The sequence below is a fragment of the Scomber japonicus genome, chromosome 6 (genome assembly GCF_027409825.1).
Source record: "Scomber japonicus isolate fScoJap1 chromosome 6, fScoJap1.pri, whole genome shotgun sequence".
In the NCBI taxonomy this organism is placed as follows: Eukaryota; Metazoa; Chordata; class Actinopteri; order Scombriformes; family Scombridae; genus Scomber; species Scomber japonicus.
Genome location: NC_070583.1, coordinates 14,135,883 through 14,148,575, shown reverse-complemented (window position 1 = coordinate 14,148,575; position 12,693 = coordinate 14,135,883). Strand labels below are relative to the sequence as shown.

At 40.7% G+C, this 12,693-nt stretch overlaps 1 protein-coding gene across 3 annotated transcripts in view; it reads left to right on the top strand.

Annotated features, from left to right (window-relative positions):
* The window catches only part of kcnab1a (potassium voltage-gated channel subfamily A regulatory beta subunit 1a), a 103,908-nt gene extending 95,275 nt beyond the window's left edge, over positions 1-8,633 (top strand). For all 3 annotated transcript variants that reach the window (XM_053320510.1, XM_053320512.1, XM_053320511.1), the window contains 6 exons: positions 788-873; positions 4,394-4,514; positions 4,776-4,870; positions 7,508-7,628; positions 8,206-8,294; positions 8,544-8,633. In XM_053320510.1, the coding sequence (XP_053176485.1) occupies positions 788-873; positions 4,394-4,514; positions 4,776-4,870; positions 7,508-7,628; positions 8,206-8,294; positions 8,544-8,633 (602 nt within the window). The remainder of the gene's footprint in view (positions 1-787; positions 874-4,393; positions 4,515-4,775; positions 4,871-7,507; positions 7,629-8,205; positions 8,295-8,543) is intronic.
* The last annotated feature ends 4,060 nt before the right edge of the window (positions 8,634-12,693 follow it).

Sequence of the window (12,693 nt, the reverse complement as noted above, 5' to 3'; positions counted from 1 at the left end):
GGACACAAGCAGTTTTTGTGTGAGTTGGTTATTCTTTAGTACTCTCAGGAAGTACAATCGCAGCTGTGCCTTCTTGATGATAACAGTGGTGTTGATGCTCCAGGTCAGGTCATCCTCTATGTGAACGCCCAGAAACCTGAAGTCTGTGACCCTCTCCACACATGACCAGCTCCTTAGTCTTGGTAGTGTTCAGTGCCATGTTCTTTACTGTGCACCACACTGACAACTGCTCCACCTCGTCCCGGTATGCAGACTCATCCCCCCCAGAGATGAGCCAGTAGTATCATCAGCGAACTTGATGATGCTCTTGGTGGAGTGGGCGGGGGTGCAGTTGTGGGTGTTGAGTCCTTTTACTTTTAAAATGACTGCTTTACCAATAGTCAGGAAATACTGCAGTGACTGTTTCAAGACACGCAGGGATGTTTTTCAGATATTATTTTTTGTGTCCTTGAAGTCTCAGTAACAAAACAGACTCAGCCGTTTTGTTGAATAAATTTTGAATGAGTTTCAGGTTGATCTAGTGGGAACAGTTGTGTTTGTTTAGAGAGCTGAATTTGGGAAGGATTTTGGTGAGGCTGGCATTTCAGGATAAATGGAGACATTTACCTTCATGTATTTATACAGTCAAAAGTTTGCACACATTTTCCCATTCTCTTCAATGAGAAACTTTTGACTGCCACTGTACATGTTTTTTTGTGCAATACAAGAGGTCTTACTGTCAATAAATCAAATGCTCTATGTTGATCTAACTGACTGACATGATGTTGGTTTGTGTTTGTCTCTACAGAGATTGTTCGGGCCATGACCTACCTGATCAACCAAGGTATGGCAATGTACTGGGGGACGTCTCGGTGGACGGCCATGGAGATTATGGTAAGCAGCAAAGAGCTTTCACACTATAGTTGTGTTGTAAGTCATCATTTATGCTAATCATCTTCTTGGGTGACCACTGAACAGCACAATTTTCAATTTTCCACATTGTAAGACAGAAGGTAAACAAGAAAGAAATAACAGAGGGCAGCTTGTTTCCATGGCAAAACTGGCATTTGAAAACTGTTTGTGTCCTAGGAGGACTAATGATTTTGTGATACATAAAATAAAACAGTTTGAAGCTAGACATGCTAATTATAAGAAACAATCCAATGTCTATACCATAACAGCTTGAAGAGCCAGAGTAAGGACTTTAACACACCAGGAAATGGAAGAAAAATGGGAAAAAAGTGGAAGTCTGAGGAAAAACAGGAGTTGTTCCCACTGAGACACAGTGGTGTCCTCCGGCTTTGTTTCCTCCTCCTGTCAGAAACAGTTTGGACCACAGAAGCAAAATGAACACAGGCCTAAAGTGACATTCAAGGAGCTAATACTCATTCCCTCCTTTCTCATCTCCTCTCACCCTAACCCTCCCCTCCAACCACAGTGTGATATGTTGACATCCTCTCTCTGCAAATCACGTTGAAAAGGAGCTGATATCTTTGTAGAACACAAGCCCAGATGAAAGCAGTGAAATTTAGATAGCATCAATAATGAAGGGTGGGGTGGAGGAGGAGGGGGGTCTGGAGTGGGTTGGTGTATGTGATAAAGAAGCAATACAGTATACACACACAGACTCAAAGCACATGACATGAGTTGTTCAACAGGGCAACTTGTAATTTGTAAGGCTAATGTAGGTAACCTACATTAGCCTTGCGTTACACTGACTAGATTCCCCCTGCTATCATTCTCTCATCCTGACGTGCAAATAAAAGAATAGTTAAGCTGTGTGTGTGTGTGTGTGTGTGTGTGTGTGTGTGTGTTTCCCCTGGTATGTGTTCTTAAAGGACATATGGAAATCCAGATAAGAAATTATATGAGGAAATTTGAATATGATGCCTTGGAGAATTGTGATATGGAATATTGATTTGAGGACTTACTATGAGCTGTGCATTTGAATTTGTGCTATGCTGCCGTGAGCTGATTATCTCACTCTCATCTCTCCTCTTTGTCGGCCCCGTCGCTGTCTGTTGCTCTGCAACATTTGCTCTACTATGAAGGCTGATTAATGGTAGGTCGCACAACACTTTTGATAAGTGTCGCCCAGGAGAAGTTAAAGAGTTGTGCGATATTTTCAATTTATGCTTCAGTGAAAGGTTTCAGTCATCTCCAGAGGCTATCTTCCAGCTGGTTAGTTTAGTTATATTATGTTGTCTCGACCGGAGCTAATTAAACAAAAACTTTAAAAGTTATCTAAAGTTACAGACTATTGACCATAAATGAGTATGGGCAGCATATCTCCACTTCCTGCCACTATGCAAAAGTGAAGCCTAATTATCTCCTTTCTGGGAGTCTGCACAAAAAATTTGGGCGGTGGAATGACAGGCTGCAGGACACACCCTCTCAGCCTACCTCCGCTGTATGATGGAGTTTTGAGAGTTGCTTTCACAGGTGTCAATCATGATGTGACTTTTCATATCATCAAAAAACTCAATAAAAACAAACTTATCTGAAAAATGAGCTGTTGAAAAATGCATCAGCATAATAAGAACTACCTAAAATGTCAGGAACCATCTTTGTAAAAGATCTATTTGATTTTTTCTCTATACTGCAACCAACCACCAGGGGGCTTCACTTTTGGGGAGCTGTCATGACGTCCAAATTTATATTTTGTCAATGTTACAGACCGAAATAGGAAGTTGAGTAAAATCTACAATCTCCACAGCAATGTTAGTAACACTACCCAATCACATTACATGACAAAGTATGACGTGTCCATGACAAAACAAAATTCTGCAGGTGTGCGACATGACAGAAAATCCTTGGCAAGATTTCACCACAAATTCAAAGACTGACGATGAAGCTGCAACTCTACAATTTTGACCTGATCTAAACATCAAGTAAGAACATTGTGCTCACTGATGCTTTTCCCAGAGCCACAACACAAAGTGAAGCACACAGGCAGAGACTGACGTGAATCCCCACATGAACCTGTCAGTGAATCACTACCTGACATGAAATCCAAGCAGATTGCAGCTGAAAGACACAGGCCTACAGAGAGTCACCTCGAGGTTAATGTCAGCAGTATAACATCAGAGCAGAGCTGAGTATTGTCAACAGGCTTCTACTCTGAAACGGCAGAAGTGTCATTCCTCAGCCACTGAAAACAGAGATGCTGCACAAGGGGCACCTCAGTATGGAAAAATGGAAATGAAGAGCCCGAGCAACCGTTTATTGGCCAGGAATCACATTGATAGGATGATTGCAGGCTGTGAGATCTGTCTGAAGCAATAAGACCTACCAGATGAACCATGGCAGAAAGTTGGGACTGACCTGTTCTACCTGGATGGAAAAAAATTACCTGCTGGTGATTGATCGACTACCTTTCAAATGTATCCAGAGATAGAGATGTCACTGTTCTCTGCCATGTCTGCTACTTGTCAGATCAGACACATGATGTCAATCTTTGCAAAGCGTGAAATTCCCCAGATCGTTTACAGTGACAGTGGACCATGCTACAGCTGCAGAGTTCCTGAGCTTTGTTTGACTTTCAAACCTGTGACTTAAAGTACGCTCAGTCAAATGGTAAAGCAGAAAAAGGAGTGGATATAGTCAAACAGCTGCTCAAGAACCACGCTTCCCTGCACTGCAGAACATATGAAGCACAAAGAGGTGAAACAAAAAAGCAAACTATGACAAGCTATCGACGAGCTTGGTGCCACTGACAAGACACGATGACATGATGATTAATGTTCTGGAGGAAGTCAGTCGAAGATCTTACACCGTCAGAGGAATGGAAGGAGCTTGCTGAAAACAAGAGAAACACAGACAGACAAAGAAGGAAGATTCAGCCTGCACTCATCAGCTGAACCACCGGCTGAGCAGACACAATCATCACCTGTGCTGAGAAGATCCACACATAGTGTCAAAGCTCCTGACAAGTTGAATCCTTAGAGGAACAGAACTGAGCTCTAGCAGACTCAAACCAAATATGGACACTTTTGTATTGGAATGAAGAAAGGACAAAGAAAAGGAAAATCGTTTGTTTATGCTGTTTTAAAAAAGAGTGTTTATGATTGACAAAAATAATGTAGTGCAGCTTGAATTTGGTGAATCTGATGGAGTGAAGAGTTATTGGAGTTATTAATACTTCAAACCACCTGAGGGCAGCAATGACTTACATTCCTACCTATAATACTACGCTTTAATTGGTTGCTGGATGTACATGTTAACTGAGTTTTGCTACAGTAGTTAATAATTATCTTTTTATTAGAAACATTACACCCTACCTTCATTACTTTTATTCATTTTTCTCTTTGTCTTTCTTTTATTTTCACAAAAACAGCCCAAATGATTTTACACAGTTTATAGAAAGGAAGCAACCATCAACCTCTTCTCTCTCTTTTTCTCTTTCTCTCTTTAGGAGGCATATTCGGTGGCTAGACAGTTTAATCTGATTCCCCCAGTATGTGAGCAGGCAGAGTATCATCTCTTCCAGAGGGAGAAAGTAGAAGTGCAACTGCCTGAACTTTACCATAAGATAGGCAAGTCATCATCTTCTTCCTCTTCTTCTTCTTCTTCTTCATAAATGTTTAAGAAAGTAAAAAAATAAAACCATATTTAAATGATGATGCTCATTTTCCATTTTTGAGTTGTAAACATTCTGCCTTGTTTAACCCTAACCCTTCTCATACATTTTCACTTTTCCTGACACTGTTCTCTCACATTTTTTTCACACCTCTTCTTTCAACGCATCTTTCTAAATCCTCTACTGATTTACCTCCCTACGGTCTCCATGGTGACAGGAGTTGGGGCGATGACGTGGTCACCGCTGGCGTGCGGCATCATCACAGGAAAATATGAAAATGGCATTCCTGAATCTTCCAGGGCCTCCATGAAGGTAAAAAAGCTCATTTAATCTTTATTACCCCTACTGTTTCAAAAGTAGAATCATCATCTGAATTAGAGTAAAAATCTTTGATACTATTGACATTTTACGTATTTAATCCAATCAACAGGTACAGACATCAGGGAGGGATGCCCAATTCGTAGCTTGATGACCTCAATTTTAGATTTACATGCAGACTTCAGCACAAATTAGTCTTGGATTGTCAAGGACTTGATAGCTTGTGTGACAGATCAACATTGATTAACTAGTCAGACATACTAGATCTAAAATTATGTATTTGGTCTAAGCCTAAATAATTGGGCTGGTTGGGATTCCAGTCTGGATAGATGGTCCAGATTTGAGTGCTTTGAGATCTGCAACACTGTAGGGTTTTTTTTGTTTGTTGTTTAATCTCAGCAGTGTGTCTGCAATGGTCCAACTTAAAAAAACAAACAACATTCTGTCAACAAAAGCAGTTTATTGTGCAGAGCAGCAGACAGTAGTCCACTGACAGTCTAGCTCATCACTGATGCAGGAAGGCTCATTAAAGCACACATTGCATCTCAACAAACGTTGGGTTTGACAGCTGATATGGGTGAAGTGGAGGATAGAGGAGGAGAGTATAAACCAAAGCCTGGCCTGATGTGGGTGCAGACAAAACTATGAGGCCGTGCCAAAGCATGAACTGTGGAATGAGATGGAAAATATCCATCTTATTTCCATTTTGAGCCCATGAAACTCAACACATGGGTCAGAGTCCCTGTGGAAGGCTTTCAACACCTTCTTTGATTGTGCGCCATGACAGTTGTCTAACACATCAGACAGATGTCCCTAATGATTACTACACACTGGATATGATGTTAATATTTTACAAACAGTTGAGCAGTGATCCTTACTCTGTAGTTAACATATGAACCAATTGATGGTTTTAGTCAAATCATTGTTTTAGTTTTTCTTTATAGGCTGAATGCTTTTTTGTTTAGTGTTAGGTGAGAAGACTGATATTACTCTCACTTCTGAACAGTAAATATGAAGCTAGAGACAGGAGATGGTTAGCCACACTTAATTTAGTTTTACTGGAAACAGAGGGAACCAGCTAGCATGACTCCAACAACACCTCTGAAGCTCATTAATTAACACATATACTGTATATCAAGAGTTCATGAAGTCACTGCTCCTAGCCAGAAATAGTCAGGCACAACCCCCCCTGCAAAACTGCTACATACTGTTTTATGGATTAAGGAGATATAACATATTCATTAATTTGCTTTCGTAGGTTACTTGTAAGGCAGTTAGTAACAGATGCATAGGCCGTGTCTGTGGGAGTGTGCCTGTATGTTAGCATTCAGCTCTGATTGACCTCTGCACATTTATGAAGTGGATTCTTAAAGCCCTAGGATAGGCACAAACTTTTTTGATCCAGCTGAAACATTTTCAAATTGTGTGGAGGCGTCTTTGCATCAATTTGTGCCACCTCAGGCAAATTCATATGTAATCCCGTCTTTTCATTGACTGTTTATTGATTTTGTTTGGCAGTTAGTCAGCCATTCAGCATGAAACAATCCACGTTGCTCACTTAATCCCCTCCCACCCTCTATCCCTTCTCCTGCATTGGACATAAAAGAGAAATAAATATATATAACAATGGGTTAAGAGAGAAACTAAAAAATAGACTAGTCATTGCTTAGTAGGACATTTTTAGGCCAATTATTCCTTCTTCTCGCAAACCAACAGCGGAGGGAGTGGCTGCATTTATCCTTGCAGCTGAGAGTCATTAAGGAGATGAAGTGTTGGGTCCATCTGTAAATTTATATTTGTCAAAGTGGAGATTATCCTCATAGTATCCTGCCAGAAGATGTGAATATTTGGGCAAATTCCAAACCATATGGATGAATGAGCCAAGTGTATCAGGTGGACAAAATGTACAATAAGGGACATAAACGATAAGACACAATCCTCCTCTAAAATTGGCTTCACATTCTGTCTAAAGATACAGTTAGAGAGACTAGTGGACAGACTTGGTTATCTTTGGAGAGGCCATGCTAGCTGTTCCACCTGCTCCCAGTCTGTATGCTAAGCTAAGCTATCCAGCTGCTGGTTCCAGCTTCACATTAAACAGATATGAAAGCATATTTTTTCTCATCTAACTCTCAGCTCTAACAAATGCAAATAAGCATATTTCCCAAAATGTCAAAATATTTCTTTAGCAGCTGTGTAATTACTGGGAGTTGAATGGCACAAGGTCAAATCACCAATTTTCAAGGTCATGTTATCCATCTCCAATTTCCAGAGAAACCAGGATGCCTTTGGTATGTGCTGAAAAGGGATTAGCTTTCACAGATCAATGCCTTTACTGAAATACATCCTTAACTTAAGTCACATCTGCAGCACTTTTTCTAATTCTCAGTTTGTGCAGTCAATATTAAATTATACAACAAGCCTGGAGAGCTCACAGTTTGTCAGCTCAAGTCTCCGCCTCTGCCATGCTTGACTTTTCTCTTATTCACCTCCCTCCTGTTGATGTTTCTCTCCCTCGTTCCTCGATTATATACTTATATGTCTCCATTTTTCTCTCGCTCATCTCTTTCTTTCACACTCTCTCTTCCCTTTCCTCACCCTCTCGTCCAATCGCCCCCTCTCTCCCACCAGTCGTATCAGTGGCTGAAGGAGAAAATTGTAAGCGAGGATGGAAGAAAACAGCAGGCTAAGCTGAAAGAGCTCAACCACATCGCTGAGAAGCTGGGCTGCACTCTGCCTCAGTTGGCCGTGGGTAAGATTGCCCCACTCCTTTCAACATTTCACTTTCCCTCCAACTTCCCTCCAACACATAAACACAAAATTGATCTGTGCTTTCAACCGCATTATTATACCCCCATAACATAACTGCCTTGCCTGGAAGGTTAAAGTAAATTCATTGAAAATCTGTGTTGCACTTAGCTCTGAGTAATATGAAGTCTTTTAACACCACATGTGATAAATAGTTATGTACATTCAGGAAGAGCATATGAAGGACAGCACTAAAAGCTCAGTTTTATTTGGCATAATGGCCTGTGGTTAAAACAATAGTAAGAAGCAGTGCACCCTCATGTGGGCACTTTGTGAATATCAACCTCAAAAATCAATTTCTCTCTCTGTCTCTCTGTCTCTGTCTCTGTCTCTGTCTCTCTCTCTCTCTCTCTCTCTCTCTCTCTCTCTCTCTCTCTCTCTCTCTCTCTCTCTCTCTCTCTCTCTCTCTCTCTCTCTCTCTGTGTCTCTCTCTGTCTCTCTGTCTCTGTCTCTGTCTGTGTCTCTGTCTCTCTCTTCCTCTCTCTCTCTCCCTCTCTCTCTCCCTCTCTCTCTCTCTCTAGCGTGGTGTTTGAGGAATGAAGGGGTGAGCTCAGTCCTGCTGGGAACATCCAACCCTGAACAGCTCACAGAGAACCTCGGGGCCATACAGGTGGGAACATGCAGGAAATACATTGTGCTGTTTTTACCTGCTGCTTGCTGAGTTTCCGCAACTGTACACTCAACTATCTTCCACTACTATCGATCTCTAGATCAAAAAAACAGCCCCTGGTCTATATCTGAATCTCTGTACTTGTGTTTTTCATTTTACCTCCCTGTATTTCTCACTTCCTCCCTTTCTTCCAGGTGTACTCAGTTCTCTGTCTCTGTCTCTGTCTCTCTCTCTCTCTCTTTTGCTCAGGTCCTTCCTAAGATGACCTCTCATGTGGTGTCTGAGATTGACCACATCCTGGGCAACAGACCGTACAGTAAGAAGGACTACCGCTCTTAGACCAGGTTGGTGGACTACCAAGAGGTCAGCTGTACTTACCTTCTGACCATACTACTACCATGGACCCACTGATCAATGTTAAAAGTCCATGGTTCTCTCCTTGTGTCCTCACTCAGCTCCAGCTCACCTCAGCCTGGAGCAGACAGCCTTGCTAAACCTAGCATCGCATAACCTTGTCTGTTTGAGACGTGTCAGATCAGCTCTACCAGGTTCATCTCAGGTCCGGTCCAGCTCAGCCAAGAAACATGCAACAACAAACTCAGCTTTTTGCAGCCTCTGGTCAACTTAGTCCATCAAAACTTTCAGCTCCCAGACCTAGGTGTTAGTCTGTCCAGCACCAGCCCATAAAAATATAACTATGCAGCGCTTAGACCAGATAAGATTCGGCTCCAGTGCCGTGCTCACAACATTTAGAGCACTCCATCATGCTTTAACTCCATCCAGGAGCCTCAATTATTTAAAAAAAAAATCAACATTTAGATGCAGAGGCTGCTCCTTGTTTTTCTCTTCTTCTCATTCACACATGTCTGCACATCTACAGTTGGGAGCAGAGCAACAGACTATGAGAAACACTGCAGGCGGATGTAAGGTCAAATAATAATATAAAAATAAACTTTAGTTATATGACACATTTCAAACAACAACTACAGCTCAAAGTGGTTTACAATAAAGAGATAATATGCATAAAAATAGATATAAAACAAACATAAAAACAGGGATAGAATGCCATAATTAATGTGACATAAGATTGAAAATAAAATCCATTTTATCTTTATTTTTATGTCAGTGGCAGCATTTTGAGACCATTCATTAATTCACTTATACTAAATAAACCAGTTTACACATATTTATTGGCACCTAGATCTTTGAAATTTAAATAATTTCAGATATAAGCCCTCAGCCTACTCGGACTGTCTTCCTGAGGGTGTGAGCTCACTGATCATTTTATCTCTGTTGGATCTCAACCTGAAGTTGGCCCACAAACAAGCCTCCTCCCCAAGGGGGTACCTCAATTTTCAGAATTTATCCTTAAAAAAGTAGAAGTGCCTTGCTCAAGGTCAACTTGATAGCAGTTGAATTTAGTGAGACGACTATGTTATCTGTTCACTTTTCTCAGCCACATCCAAGCATCTCAGTCGATGACTCAGACCCTCGAGTCACAAACCTGCATCTCTAATGTCCGGGCTGCCAGCCACAAGTAATTTCATTTAAGCACAAAATTCATACTAAGCACATATTTTATTTATGAGAATTTTTGTACCCCAGCTAAAGAACCCTGTTTAAGCATCTCACACACAAATTAGATGAGAGGTATCCCAGGAAAGTGGACATGAGGAAGCTTCAGTTGCATGAACATCTTGTCAGTTGGCATTCTCATTAAATCCTTATGCAGTGTGCAGCCAACAAAATGCTAATTTAACATATGAGCTCAATACGCTCACCCAGTGTGTCAGAGGTGTGCGCTTCATGTCGTGGGAAAAAGCATCTTGAATATTTTCACAGCGAAAGACAACGTGACCTACACGTTCTAATGAAACCTCATTTAAAGAAAGCTAGCTTAGCTTGTATTAGCTTTACTTAAACTACCTATCAAATCCTACTACTGTATCCAGTCCCATGTTTAGTATAATACAAAATAGTACTCAGTAGTTATCTGATATTATAGGCTGCAAATCCTGAGCATATTAACCAACAGATGCATGTCCTCCCTACTATAGTGTGCCTCCGTTTTCTTTTCTACAAAGCACATAATTAAAACAACAAAGAAGAGATTGGATCAAACAAGCTCGTCCTGTGAAGCAGAGGATTGCGGCACATGGGACGTGTCAACGGGATTGAGACTCTTTCAGGGGAGAGAGTGAAGCATGTCGCCCCTCTGTGGTCTTTGAGGAACTGCTGCTCCGCTTCACTAGATCTAGATACAAGAGAGAAAGTGGACTTCTTTTCTCTCAGTCTGCATCATAACGAGGACACTCGTCTCCTTTGCTGCCTGTGAATTGAACCTGCATTTCCCTTCAACGAACCTCGCAAACATGGACTTAAGCATATGATAAATCAATATATATGATACAGTAGTACAAAACTGCAAAAACCCGCTTGTTAAAGGCACAGAGGGGCATAGACAGTTGTTTAGGATGTGGCAAAGATTACAGTATTTATTCTAGTAGTAGTAAATAAATATTACATTTATTTTGAGATATTGTTTTTTGAGGGGAGAATTATGGGGATGTTTTATGTACATAAAATGTTAAAGTATACCTTGTAACATAAGAAAAACCATCAAGAAGCCTCCCTTCCATATGAGGACTTCACTGTACTGTATGGCTAATATGATATAATATAAATAACATGTAAATAGAGTTGTTTTGTTGCTCCTCTGCAGTATCACTGCATCAGCTGCAGTGTTTGAGTCACTCTTCATCCTCCATGCTCCTGCAGCTTTACACGCACACACACACACACGCACACACACACACACACACACACACACACACACACACACACACACACACACACACACTTCATTTCTGCCTCCTGAAGGATATCTCATAAAACTATTTATAAGGAGCAACCAGTAATTTTATTGTTTTTGAACTGTGAAGTCGGATTATGAAATCCCTATCAATAACTGCAGTATTTCAAGAAGGAGCTTCTGTTATGAGAAATGAGTAACGAGCTAAAGCATTTCCCGCTGACCTGACCTTGAATCATTATCTCTGAGCAGGTGGCTCGGCTCGCCTTCATACATTGTTCTCGTTGTTCCTTTTCTCGTCTGGAAAACAAGCCATCATAGACATCACCAGAAATGTTGGCCGGGCCCCAGCTGAGTCACTGTTTTGTCCTTGGTGCACATTTGTTGACTTGCAGCACAGACACCCTCCAGCTTTTAATCAAAAGGAAATATCAGTCTGTTATACTTATCGAGCGTTTTGCCAAAAATGCTGTTACACATATTAGAGCAAAACATCAATAAGCTGCGTTTGGCTCGCAGCTAATTTGAAGCACCCTTGCCTTGGATGATGGATTGACTTCCTTATGACTATTTCACTAGAATAGCAATCTAATCACAAAAACACATATTCCCTTAAATACATTTTACCTACTGGACCCTGATTTGATTTAACTTACTGTTATCAAAATGTGATCCAGATACTAATATATTAAACTGTCAGTCTGTATTTCCTCTTGCCTTTCTGTGGGTGAATTCGATTTACTTTACTGTAACTTGGCAGCAACACTGTGTGACATACAGCGATTGCACTTTCTAGCTTGTGTGAAAGTCAACGAGTGTCCATCGGTTTGAGTCAGTGATGTTGTCGGTGTGTGCGTGTATGTGTGTGTGGAGACTTCTACGCTCAACAGAGTGCCTTGACTTGAGTCCTGCTACAGAAAAAATAAAATCAGGGATGTCTTTCATTAGCTGCTGTTAAATGGTGTTTGGATGCTGTCCTACAAACAAATGTGAGATTAGATCAATAGTCAAGCTGATTCATTTATTATTAATCTACAGTGCAGTGTGTGTTATCTACTGTTCATTTAGAATACTAAAAGGCAACACATTCACAATGATTTGTGTAGAAGCTACTTTTGACTCAAAATCAAGGATAAAGTTCCTCAAATTGTCATCCTGTCCTGCAGCTGGGACTCTGTATGGCAAAGCTCAGTTCCATGTAGGACTTTATTTATTTATTGAGTTTGCCAAAAACCAGTAAAACTTACTGAACATTTAATGGTAATTGGTATTTTTAAATACTGCAGGCACTTAGGTTGCTTTTAAATGTTGCTCTTTAGAGAGAACTGAGTAATACAATCTTCACATGGGTACCAATGAAATATAACGTTATTTAATGTACTGACACGCTGATCATTTTGGGAAACTGTCCATAATCTTTCAGTGTTATATGAGAGAACAGTTAATATGGGCATTAACTTTTTTTCCCCATTTTAATTCGTTATCAGCAGCAGTCTCACAACCAGATGAACAGGTCTAAAGGCTACAATGGAACAAAGCTGTGGATAAATGTTTAACTAGATAAGATGAAGGTCTGATGTGTCACTT